Here is a 13,952-nt window from a genome sequence, read left to right as displayed (position 1 = left end):
AATTTCAAAATTTCCTGACATTTGTAAATTCCTGCAATTCCCTGACCTTGAAAAAAATTTTTTTTCCCTGACTTTTCCTGACGCGTAAAGAACCCTGATTTAGTAATAACTGAGATATAGTGAAAATACAACAAAATTAACCTTAAATTCTAAGTAAAAGGGGACATAATTCATGAAAACTTGGTGTTTAGAGTTATGCACCTTGTGTCACATGATGTGGGTGATAAGGTGGAACATGTATTTTAAGTTTGAATCAAATCCATTTGGTAATAACTGAGATAACAGATTTCGGGATGCGACGGGACAAAACTGACTCCTATATACCCCCCTCAAACATGTTTGGTGGGGGTATAAAAAGGACCAAGCAGAACCATTATGATTACAATGATACTACAGACAAAGTTTGATGAAGATCCATCAGTTGTCATTTTAAGTCTTTTTGGACCGGCCTTGACTCAGAAAATGGCAGTCTGCGTCAAAATTTTCCGGTCTTGTCCGTCGGACCGACGAATTTCGCGATGTCAGAGTTTTTCTTTGGACTGGGAATTTTTGCTTCAGATTGGGAAAAATGGAGCATATTTGGCATTGGGAATGGGGCCGATAATCGGCCCCGCGGGACAGGTGGAAAAAGCCCGAGTCATTAAAATGTATTTTTACTTTTAGCCCTAGCCTTTGAAAAAATTTGAGAGAGGACCTTAAAATGACTCTACATACCAAGTCTGATGAAAATCCATCTTTTAAAGGTATTTCTAATTTTAGCTCAAGCAGCCCCTAAAAGGGGCAACCCAGCACATAAGCCTATATGGGGCCCATATGTGCTACATACCTGGGCAATGTACCATAAGGGTCCCATATTCATTATTGTAAGTATTTGCCCACAATGGACCCATATGGGATCTGGCATATACAATGTCTCAGCGATGTGATATACTAATGTATTTATTTTAGTCATAAGTATAGAAATTCGTTTTTGTATGCTTTCTTAGATTGTTTGTACATTTTCTTTGTCTCAAAAGAAACGTTTTCCAGAAGGGTCCCATATTGTAAGTATTTGCCCACATCAGACCCATATAAAATGTCTCAGTGAAGTGATATATCAATGTCTTGATTTTAAGCCTATAAGTAGTCTTACTGTCTATTCTAATATGACTAACAATTAGAGGTGCGCGTTATTACCGGTAACCGTGGTACCATCTTCCCATGGTACGATACCGCGGTACCATCGGGGAATACAGGTATTTTATCAACATTATCCCTGCTTCTGTTTATTTTTAATTTACATTGTCTATGTAGCCTTCCGTAACACCATGCATGATTTTCCAATTTATATCTCTTGAATTCCCATGCTACTATTATATTAGTTTCCAAAAATAACCACCCAATGGTGCAGCTGAACATGTATGATCGACCGCTTGATCCCCAATCAAAACCTTCGAAAACCTCCAGATAATATTCCGTATAGATGGATGACGTCATGGGCGCACTTGTTTTTACTTCGGCGAGTCCCGATTTTTTGTTTAACTCATTAATACCTGCAGCCGTATCGCCGCTTAATTACTGGTATCAATTTATCGATACATTCCTGAGCCACCTATCAATTTATCTGTTTTGTATGCCTGTGGATTTTACTGATAATCAATAATCGATAAGATCTAGGCATCCTTTGATCAATATTAGGGACAAACATCTGTTTATAAAAGATGAACATAACTGAAATTTTCACAACTGATACTACAATTTATGATCTATTCAATAATTTAAAATTTACTATTATTTTGATTTGCAAAATTGTTTTACAGGTCAATTGAAGCAGACCTTTTTTTTCATCAATTTGGGAATGCAACCGACACCGGTGGAGTTGGAAAAATGCTCTCGGAAATTGTCTTAACTGGGACAATTTGCAAATTACCAAAATCTACATAAATGTGTTTTTGTGTGAAATATTAATGAATTGCATTTCAGTAATTGTTCAACACTATTATAATTTACCTAAATACACATACAAATTAGCAAAACTATCTTAAAACAGCAAAAACCATAAAAGGTATAATCATTTGGGAATTTTAAATTCAACTATGGGAAAAAAACATACTTTTTTGCATTGGGATTACCTCCTTTTACCGGAGGTAGATTTATAAGGGGAAAAAGCCCTGTGAAGTAACATGAATATGGAAAACTGAAATAGTCAAGAAAGATTGGACATAGAAAAACAGCCATTATTTGATTATTTTATATTTATTCAATTGCTAAACTTTAAAGCAAATGACATTATCAAGAAACAAAATTATACTTTAAAAATACTGAATAAAAAAGAAAGATTCTGCAGTATAATAGAATGAGAAGATAAAACAGGCAATACCTAGAAATAACTTTCTAATTCCAATATTTAGTGATGAGTATATTAAATAATAAATATTTTGATTGTTTCGATCGCTTCCGGGTTTTATAAATCTTTAGAGTAAAATATTTTCATTGGTTGACTTTGACAGCAGTCCAGTCGTTAGTACTCTACAGACGTAAAATCACGTCACGCGGCATACAGTACTATCAGGCGGATAGCGCATTTTTGCGATCCTCGGCATACACGCCTGTTATCTTTTGACGGATAAATACGACCTGCGGTACTCGATTAGAGGTAAAATGAACGCATAAATGCGATCTGCGTCCTTAATGCGTTAAATGATGATAGTTTAAAATTATCCCAGTATGTATATGCATGTATTAAAAAAGAAATAAATAGTATGGTAAATGTTGAGTCGAAATTTATTATTTTATGTTTGAAAACCATTTGATGAAGCCTTCATACTATTTGTAAACGTTACTGGTTTATCAAATGGGTGCACGAATCGAACTTCAAACAAGCGCGACCTATATGTGTCAGTGAGTGTTTGCTGTATGTTTGCTTGTTGTATGCGCTGTTGTCCTGCTTGCTTTGTTTTTTGCTTGCTTTTTTTTCTCTCTCTATCATGCTTTGTCTTGAGTGCATATTTTGTTTTTGTGTTTTTAGTTCATATCCTTTGTTCAAACTATGTTTCATTTTTTAATTCTCTGCTTGTTTTAAAAATGCTGCTGTTATCACATATCATAAACATGACTCTCTGTGAGAAAGTTGCTGATAAGTTCTTCACAAATCTGATTTGAGGAGATATCTGTTCTTAATCTCATCTTATTTGTCACACTTTTGTGTTAGTTTTGCTAATCAGTTTTTTATATAGTTACTTTTTATGGCAGATTTTAGGCCTAGGTCAAGATCAGCAGCTTTCCCACAGGTTTTACTTTTTTTTTTCCTGTATTATATTTTTCATGCCTCATTTTTTTTTTTTTTAATTTCTTAGTTGCATCTTATAGTTTTAGTCAGAGTTCCCACTCACGTAAAATACTACGTAAATCACGTAATAAAAATAAAATTCACACAAGTATTTTTTACCCGGTGCGAGATCGCGCGCGTACAAAACTGCCGGGGACGAATCCGCTAAGCTGGAATCCCACGCTATGTGTACAAAAATAAACCTTGGAAATACTGCCACAGTGCGTCATCTGCGAATCGATTGGCTTACAGCTCTCTGACGTCAAAAAATGTAGACGGGTTGTATCTTTTAAGGCATTGGTAAATGAATGTACACTTATTAAATGGTTACCGATCTACATCCGGGTCCCCGGGAACTGTCTCGTCTGCAAGAATGTCGCAGTCGAAGCTTTTGGCGTTTGGCTTCACAGCAAATTTCATACCCCCAAAATTTGTGTTTTACCCCCAGTTTTTGTACCCAGGGGGTAAGTTTACCCCGGAAAAAAAATCTGAGTGGGAACACTGTTAGTTTAGTTTCCCTAGTATCAGTATGCATGTGCTTTTAAAAGCCTATTATTAATAATGTTCTCCTCTCTTAGTTTGTCTTAGTTTAGTTAATTTTATGTAAATATGTACTGTAAGTTGTTGTGTTTTTTATGTTTGAACTTGTTCGCTTCTTTTTTCCTCGTCTGGTGTAGCTTCAGCACGTGTAGAGTGGCCGTACCGCTGGCGTAGCCAGTCGAGGTAAAATGATATGAATGTGACCTAGGGTAGATATGGGTGTGGTGAAGTGAATGACCCCTCCAGGCCCTCTTCCCAAATCTACACCTTTCTTTCGGTAGTTTTTTGGGACACTTACTTTGATAAGGTTTTTGTTTTACACTTGCCAGAATACCCGTATGTCATCTATTTATTTGTAATTAACTGAAGTTTTACTTTGCTTGTTTATTTTGTATCCCTCTTTTCAGCATGTATGATTAAACTGAATTTTGCTTTGAAGGGGAGTAACAAAGTCAGTAATGTACTGTTACAGAGTTACTTCCCTTGCTCTTTTATGACAGTGCTTTTTCTCTACAGCTGTTTTATTTTTTCATTTTATTTTGTTATTACTATATAATTTGTTGTCGGGAAATAGCTTTAAGCTAATGTTAATTGTTAAATTCATATCTGACATTAAATAAAGTTTCTTGTATCTTGTATGTATACATGTAACCAAGTGCTTCCCTAGAGACAAATTATGGCGTCTTCCGACGAATACAAGCTGGTAAAAAATGCTAAGGGTCATTAATCTAACTAGTCATTAGTCAAGTTAATATTCCAGTATATTTTTTTCTTTAATTCTAGTCAAGTAACTAGTCTTTGTTGTTGCTCATAATAAATTAAGTATTTCTGAGAGTTTTTCAATATTTTTATGACCACTACCATAGCTGTAAGTCTTACGATAAATATGGTGGTATACCCGAGGTATAATACCCAGTGTTCGAAATTCATGGTAGTCCGACAGCCGGTGGCTACCAAATTTCAGCTCGGGCTACCGATTTTCCACAGGTACAAGCCCGACTGGGCTACCGAATTTTCCTCATTTGTTTAAAAAAAACATGCTAATTAAACGAGTACTGCATCGTGATTTTCCAGACTGAGAAACGCTTATGGAATTATTGGTTTTTGCACTCTTACGTGTTGACAATCAAACACAGTGTCAAAGACGTAACCGCAGCTCTAATTGGCTGAATACAACCACCTCTAGCGTAACGGATAATTTGATTAGCTTTCACACTTCTCGCGAAAATCTCACAAGTACCTGCAGTAGGTGGAGCTTAATTATGCTATCAGCGTGTGTGTAATGCGTATTCAGCACTCAGTATTACATCTTACAAATTGTCAACAGTCCGAGTTGCAGTAATTGGCCAGTGCGGATCCTAAAAAATTGGGCATAACAGTTTAGATTTCGTTTTGGCAAGGAGTGTCATGTCCGATGCTTTTGGACTCTGACGATGCTGATCTGGACTGGAGTATTTCGAGTTAAAATTTTTCAAAAACATGGCAAACATGTACTGTATGTCTTTTTTATTACTTCAAACATGCATAGAGATGTCTGTAAAACAAAATGTTATATGGTGCAAAAAATATGTATTTTAAGGTGTTAAAGTTCGGGCTAGTGAAATTGGTGTCGGGCTTGGAAAATTTTTAATCTGGTAGCCCGAATGGGCTACTGGATTCAAATCTGAATTTCGTACACTGTATACCGCGGTAATTAGGAACCGCGGTATTTTTTTCAAGGTGGTACCTAGCCCTACTAACAAAGCTTTAACCACCACAACGATATTATGTTGACGTCACGTCAACGTGATATTCAGCGCCATATACGCATCAAGAAATAGCGCTTTCAATTTTCATGAAATATTTTACTTAATAACATGTTTTAAACGAAATGTCACATTGCACAAATCGAGGGCTCAGCGCAAGACTATTCTAACTTGATTTTCAGAAATTAGTCAGGAAGTGAAAAAAATTGCGTTGTAGTTTTGGATTTGGCCTAATAAATTGTTTCTCATCATCAGTACATCTTAAAAGGCTAAATTGATATCAAACACTTTTCAGGATTTCAATAAAACCATTTATTTTGATTTTATACACATCTTTAAACTTAGCATAGTTTTGCACCAGAAACACACACTACTTAAAACTAATTTTTTATGCAAGACTATTCTATCTCAAGTTGGAATAGTTTTGCATTAAAAAAATGTTGAATCCAAATTATTTTTTGGTGCAGAATAATTCTAACTCCAGTTTGAATACTTCTGCAATATATCGTAAGCCATGCAGACTCGTGTCTTATGAAGAAAAATGATATATATTGGTAGTCCCATAGGAAAAATGGAACCTGGAGCCCCACCCCCAATATTTATTAAATGACTTTAGTAACAATTTCTGCTTAGTTCTTACTTCTGATCAAGTTGTTTCTCTTAGAGCATTCTAGCAATAAATATAACAGAATGTTATTCACAAGTGTTAAGATTTCACAAATAACTGAAATCATTAAAATGAAATTCTTGCAAATATATCCCCACTTACAATAGAAATTTAAGTACCAAGCTGTTACAGTAAAAGTTGTACAACGTTACTAGCAAAATGTGCATTTTCTTACAATTTTAGCATAATTTAGACTTACATTGCATTTCATACAACAATTGGTAAAATCATGCATGATAAAGAGATTCCACAAAGACATCTAAGACACAGCAAACTGGGTGTATTTTAATACACATATCATGTATTGACCTTTTCATTTGAAACTTTAAAACTGTAACAATAACTGTTAAGAGAAAAGACCCTCTGAAATGTTAAGTGCACTGAAAAGCAACATTCATTGCAGAGATCAAAAACACTTTCTAGAAACAGTTTAAACAGTTTTGTCATGAGGAAGAAGCAGATAAAACAAGTGATGGACTTTCGATATAATAACGCTCCAGCTCATGGAATTTAATTCTGCTAAGAAATATTTGGCTGATCTGCATTCAACCTGTCTGAAGCTATGTTTATGGGGTTTTTAGCTGGGCTTAAGCTAGGCTAAGATTTTAGGGAGAAGTCACTTCTCCCTCGGCTAGGATTAGGGAGAGTGAAGAGGTTTTAGGGAAACGTGGAAACATTTTAGCGCCATGACATGCAATTTGAAAAAGGAACTAAATATACTTATATCTGTTTGTATATGATTTCCTGTCTTTGTAAAGTAAATAACAAATTCACTGAAAATATCAGTGATTCTGTTTTCTTATCCATGTAAATCCAACCTCTTATCTTTGTGAATCTAATATGATTAAATTGCAAATTAAAGTATTTTTTTTCACTCTTGCCTAATGATTGCCCAAACCAAGAAAACCCTTTAAATATGAAAACAATTAAAAAAAGTTAATTCCATATCAGCAAAAAATAAATCAAGCTCCCAGTGCTAATTGCACTCAAAGTCAAAACATGAAAACCCATAAAAGCATAAATTTCACATTCATTTTAAATAACAAGTGGGTATTGCTCTGGTCTTGGAGTTACCATTGTCCCTCCGTCTGTCCGTCCCAATGTGTATCATTCATAAATTATCTAAAAAATTATTTCAGCCAAAGTCATCAAACCTCACAAGATTCAGCAAGGGAAGCAGAGCACCAGGGGTTTTAATTTGGATCTCACACAGACAAGATTTACGGCCCTTCAGACTTCTCGTCTAAAATAGGCATAAAAAGGGCCTAAGTTTGTGTCGCATGTATCTCAGAAAGTATCTGACCCAGTATTATGAAACATAACAGGAATATTAATTAGCATAATAAGTTGTACATTTGGGGTTTTGTTAGAGATATCACTCAGTCAGACTAGAGTTATGGCCCTTGACTTAGTAAAAAGATATGCAATGTTGTGTTGCATATATCTAAAAAAGTATAGGGTGATGAAACATCATCGGAATAGTGTTCAGCATGTGAAGTTGTGCACATGGGATTTTGTTCTGGATTTTTGTCAGTCAGACTAGTGTTATGGCCCTTGATTGTCAAAAATATGCATAAGTGGGATACAGCTTGTGTCACTTGAATCGATATTTGTCTAAGACTATTTTACTGTATATATCACCAACTTAAAGAATGTGGTCTATGTCATCTGATTTCCATAACATAGGAGACTGTGCATTTGTAAGAAGCATTACAGCTGTTACACTATTTGCCATGCATTTGCATCCAGCCCCACGGTACCTTGTATGCCCTTGATGATATGAACCTTGTACAGACAACATAATAATCTGAAAAGGTAATTTATTTAAGCTCTTTGAAGTAAAGTTAGTGAAACAGTGTCAACCCATTTTTAGCTCATCTGATTTTTGGAAAAAAAAAATGATGAGTTATTGTCATCACTTGATCGGCGTCTGCGTCGGCATTGCCTGGTTAAGTTTTAAGTTTAGGTCAGCTTTTCTCCTAAACCATCAAAGCTATTGCTTTAAAACTTGCAACACTTGTTCACCATCATAAGCTGACCCAGTACATCAAGAAATATAACTCTGTCCTGCTTTTTGCAAGATTTATGGCCCCTTTTGGACTTAGAAAATATCAGATTCCTTGGTTAAGTTTTATGTTTAGGTCAACTTTTTCTCTTAAACTATAAAAGCTATTGCTTTGAAACTTGCAACACTTGTTCGCCATCATAGCTGACCCAGTACAACAAGAAACATAACTCCATCCTGCTTTTTGCAATAATTATTGCCCCTTTTAGACTTAGAAAGTCAGTTCTCTTAGTTGAGTATTATGTTTAAGTCAGCTTTTCTCATAAACTATCAAAGCTATTGCTTTAAAACTTGCAACAGTTTTTCACCATCATAAGTGGACACTGTACATCAAGAAACATAACTCTATCCTGCTTTTTTCAAGAATGATGGCCCTTTTTAGACTTAGAAAATCATGGGTAGGACAATATTTCTATTATACAAAAAAATCAGGTGAGCGTTAGCACCCGCAAGGCGGTGCTCTTGTTCAATTCTAACAGTAGTGACACAGTTTTTTGTTTATTAACTTTTAAAGTGACGAAACAAGATATACTGTATTTATATTAGCTTTGTATCTGGACATATGCACGAGTTCTGCAATGGAAATACTGCGCGACGATAGAAGCGTAATATTCTCCGCTGAAGAACGAGTGCATATTTCCCAATGCAAAGATAATGACCTTTGTATTACATACCTATCTACACGTATAAATGTAATATGTTAATATTATGAATTTGTTTAATAGCCTGAATAAGATTGAAAATACTGATATAAATAAAAGTATTAATGCAACGACACATTAAATTATGTTACGCACCCGATATGAATTACATGCGTCAGTTTATAGAAAAATATTGGCTTTCCAGTACCATTGTAACTTAATGGTAACCACTTATAGTATCAAGTCTAAGTCTCCCGTGCAACCCAGATCAGGCAGCACTATCAATGCTGTATCATGGTTTGCTGTTCGAACCAGTAGGTATGATTAAAATGTCCAAGTAGCAAACACTACAGACTCTGATCAGCTGCACAGTTGATGAATGATTTTGAGCTACAGTCTGGTCGTCAAGTTCGATAAAGTTATTCAGCACTCATCCGGATTTCAAATATGCACAATTAAGTGACAAGGGAAATGAATGCAAAATCAAACACTGACGCCTATCTTGGAAATGAAGTCTATTTAACTCATTATAAATCTGTACAAAGAGCAAAGTCCTGTGGGCCTGTAACAGTTGTACAGTTTCATGATTGGTCCCACTGCGTAATGTTTGTTTGCACATGATTTCAAATACTATATATTGAATTTGTCACATTGTCAAGGTACTTCATCAAACTAAGCATAAAACACATTGAAACAGGTCACAGAAAAAAGAACGTGATTTTCTTGATGAGTGAGTTCAGATTCAAATTATAGTCAGTTCCTATGAGAACTGTGTGAAAATGTTGAGACGAGACCCAATATAAAGTTACAAGCTATAAAAAGCTGTCCATCATTAGTGTCGCTCTAGGAGTAACACTGTTTCTAAAATAATTACGCCTCTTATAAAGTGCCAATGAACAATATCAAATTTCATGATTCATATATATTAGGACCTTTTTAAAAAGAAAACTGTGATACTTACATTTAAGTTTCTTGAAGTCTTAAAAAATAGTCTTCCATTCTGCTTTTTATTAAAGATGGCTAACCCAAAAAAATCATAATCTGGCAGACATTTTCAGACAATACAATTGAATCACAAGTGCCAAAAGAGCTATGACATCATAAACTCATGTAATGACATCATCAAGTTTAGTTAGAATAGTCTTACATAAAACATATCACAGTTAAGTTACATTATCTTTGTTTGCAAAACTATTCTAACTCGAGTTAGAATAGTTTTGCATTAATGTGTAGTCAGTAATAATATAAAACTGTATTGCAAAACTAATCTAACTTGAGTTAGAATAGTTTTGCACGAAGTAATTTATAACTGGAAATAGAATATATTTTTGGTATTTGAAAAAAAATCAAAAAATCTTGGAATATAACTGCAATAATTCACAGAATTATGTAATTCCATATTTTACAAGAGAAAATGTGAAATAACCATTTTCTGTAAAATATCAAGTTAGAATAGTCTTGCGCCGAGCCCTCGAAATGTGCTGATTAATTTACACACATTCCGAGTTATTTGCTAAATGCTGAATAATTCGCAATAATTTTCACCCGAACTGAACTCTGCCGCAAGACACAGTGTTCGAAATTCATGGTAGTCCGACAGCCCGTGGCTACCAAATTTCAGCTCGGGCTACCGATTTTCCACAGGTACAAGCCCGACTGGGCTACCGAATTTTTCTCATTTGTTTAAAAAAAAAACATGCTAATTAAACGAGTACTGCATCGTGATTTTCCAGACTGAGAAACGCTTATGGAATTATTGGTTTTTGCACTCTTGCGGTTGACAACAGTCTTCACGAAAAACTTTTCAAAGTACTAGCCAGCCGGACTACCAACATAGCAGAATTTACTAGCCCGAAAGGAATTTTGGTAGTCCGAACAGTAAATTATTAAAGGTGTATTTTTTATTTGTTTGGTGTCATTTTTAAACTCTGTGTGATATTGTTTGATATTGTTTATTGCATTTTTATCATACATATGTAAATATATGAACATAACTGCAAAACAAGGTTCTTTTCTTTTTATTTTGGTTCATTATACATTTTATTCACGAGAGAACATTTCAAGCATCGTGTTGACATAATCCTCACTCATGTCACACTCTGACTCATCTGATGGTAAGAGTTTTATTCAAGAAATGTTATTACTTACCCATGATATTTGATTAAACATACATAAAATTTGTAAGTTTTTTTTTTTTATCTGACCCCTTTTATATACAGTCAATTTCCGCCGGTGCTAGTAGAAAACTCACGCTATGGATTTTTTGGTAATTCTCTCGATTTTTTTTTTTTTTTTTTTTTAATAGCCTCTCAGACTAGTCACCTAGACACAAATACTAGTCCGATCTAGGTTTTTACTAGCCTCGGGCTTCGGACTAGTGGCCAAATTCGAAGACTGTGACAATCAAACACAGTGTCAAAGACGTAACCGCAGCGCTAATTGGCTGAATACAATCATCTCTAGCGTAACGGATAATTTGATTAGCTTTCACACTTCTCGCGAAAATCTCACAAGTACCTGCAGTAGGTGGAGCTTAAATTATGCTATCAGCGTGTGTGTTGTGTGTATTCAGCACTCGGTATTACATCTTTAAAATTGTCAACAGTCCGAGTTGCAGTAATTGGCGAGTGCGGGTCCTAAAAAATCGGGCATAACAGTTTAGATTTTGTTTTGGCAAGGAGTGTCATGTCCGATGCTTTTGGACTCTGACGATGCTGATCTGGACTGGAGTATTTCGAGTTAAAATTTTTCAAAAACATGGCAAACATGTACTGGCTGTATGTCTTTTTTATTACTTCAAACATGCATATAGAGATGTCTGTAAAACAAAATGTTATATGGTGCAAAAATTATGTATTTTAAGGTGTTAAAGTTCGGGCTAGTGAAATTGGTGCCGGGCTTGGAAATTTTTTAATCTGGTAGCCCGAACGCGCTATTGGATTCAAATCTGAATTTTGTACACTGAAGACGTATTAAAATATCCAGTCCTGGCGTGTATAAACAAAGACCTACTATTGACGCCATGCTTGCGCGAAGAAACAGTTCCATCATATTTGATATAAATTTTACTATAAAGAACATATTAAAATCGAAATAATTTATAGCAAAACAGTACTTTAACACTATTTATACACTTGGACGGTTATACGTCTTCTGAAATTGTTACGCCCGACGTATAACCGCCCATTTTGTATAAATAGTGATAAAAAACTGTTTTGCTATAAATTATTTGTTAAGTTTAAACAATCGTTTTTCTATGTTTTTTACGAATTTTGATACATTTCTTCAGTCTAAAACAAGTATGCCCACAGGCAGAATGTTGAGCCTGCCACCGCCAAGTTTAGTGTGACCTCGACCTTAGACCTAGGGACCTGGTTCTTGTGCATGACACTCCCTCTCATAATGGTGAACATTCATGCCAAGTTACATCAAAATCCCACCAAGCATAAAGAAGAAATGCTCTGGACAAACTTCAATATGACCTTTGACCTCCAACTGTGTCCTTCACCTTTGAGATAGGAACACGGGGTTTGCACATGACACGCCTTCTCATTCAGGTAAACATTCATGCCGAATATAAATGAGATTGGTCCATGCATGTCAGTTATGGTCCGGACAAAATTGGACGGACACATGCACGCACGCACATACACCAACCCACTAAAAGTGACGAGCTCACTGCAAGTAGGCTCAACAAAAATACGTTTCCCAGAAAGGTCCCATATTTCCTATCGTAACTGTTCAGGCAGTGTATATAGCTGTATTTTTGTTTTTTATTTATCTATTTTGTATTATAAGTACATAGTATATGGGTCCAATATGGGTCCAATGTGGGCAAATACAATATGGGACCCAGATCATGATGGGACCCTCCTTGGAAACATGTTTCTTCTGAGGCCAAAGAAAATGTACAAACATTACAATGTCAAACATTCTAAGAAAACATAAAAAAAAGAATTTCTATACTCATGGTGATACCACTTATAAACTTAAAATGACTACATTTGTAATTCACATCGCTGAGACATTGTATATGGGTCCCATATCGATCCGATGTGGGCAAATACTAACAATATGGGTCCCATTTATGGTACATAAGTAACATTGCCCAGATTATAGCCCTGGCATATATTTGCGTGCTGGGCAAAGGACCTTAAAATAATTATGTTAAAGCAGGTCACGCCCTTCTATTCCTTTGTGTGTGGGAGACATACTGTACGTTTTTCATGACAAACAATCTAGGCTATAGCTTTGCCTCGGTTTTACCCCCGTAACATGTACTGTTCCCCTTTGTAAAACAAGTGGGTGGGGTAATATACGCTAAACATCTTAAAACCATATAGATCTACTGCATTCTTACAATCCTTGTGTTCAGTTGCACTCTTTTTGAAAGTAGATCTACAGTTTTAGTTACATTTTTCCACTTTTGAAAGTACATGTTTGTCGCAATCAAAAAGGATCTTTTTTGCTTCAAGAGCAGACGACATTGGCATTATAACGTGATAACATGGGCTCTTTTTTAAGTCTGTAGACTAAATAGATATAGATTCATTCTTTTTCTTAAATTTTTATGTTTTATGAACTCACCAACAAGCATCCTAAAGAAAAACCTAATGGAGAATGTGTCTCCATGGTTTTCGACCATATATGTATATTATATGTTGTTGTTGTTTTTCTTGTTGTTGTTGTTTTCTACGCGCTGAGCTAATTCGATTACGGTGATGTCATCGCGCGAGAATGACGTCATGAAGAAAGCATTGCGATTTGCAACTTTCTAATTCAGACTTATTCCATATAATAGGACGTTTAGTGCTGTCCCGTCACCATGCAGAAGGATGTATGGCAACTATAAAAGGTCAGATCATAAAATAAGACATCCCGATAAGCAGAATCATCGGCGAATGAGTAAGGCTAATGTACAATGATGAGGATTCATCCATGTGCAATGGCCTGTGCACATTTGAAGATGTGGAACTTGTAACATACA

The 13,952-nt window shown here is 35.3% G+C and overlaps 1 protein-coding gene across 1 annotated transcript in view; it reads right to left on the bottom strand.

The window, feature by feature from the left end:
- LOC123524906 (atrial natriuretic peptide receptor 1-like) overlaps positions 1-13,707 on the bottom strand; it is a 161,561-nt gene extending 147,854 nt beyond the window's left edge. Inside the window, exon 1 of the mRNA XM_045303518.2 lies at positions 13,553-13,707. Within this exon, the coding sequence (XP_045159453.1) occupies positions 13,553-13,597 (45 nt within the window). The 5' untranslated portion in view covers positions 13,598-13,707. The remainder of the gene's footprint in view (positions 1-13,552) is intronic.
- Between the last annotated feature and the right edge of the window lie 245 nt (positions 13,708-13,952).

The sequence above is a fragment of the Mercenaria mercenaria genome, chromosome 3, assembly GCF_021730395.1.
Source record: "Mercenaria mercenaria strain notata chromosome 3, MADL_Memer_1, whole genome shotgun sequence".
NCBI lineage: Eukaryota > Metazoa > Mollusca > Bivalvia > Venerida > Veneridae > Mercenaria > Mercenaria mercenaria.
Note: the sequence above shows the minus strand (reverse complement) of the source record. Positions and strands in the feature narration are given on the sequence as shown.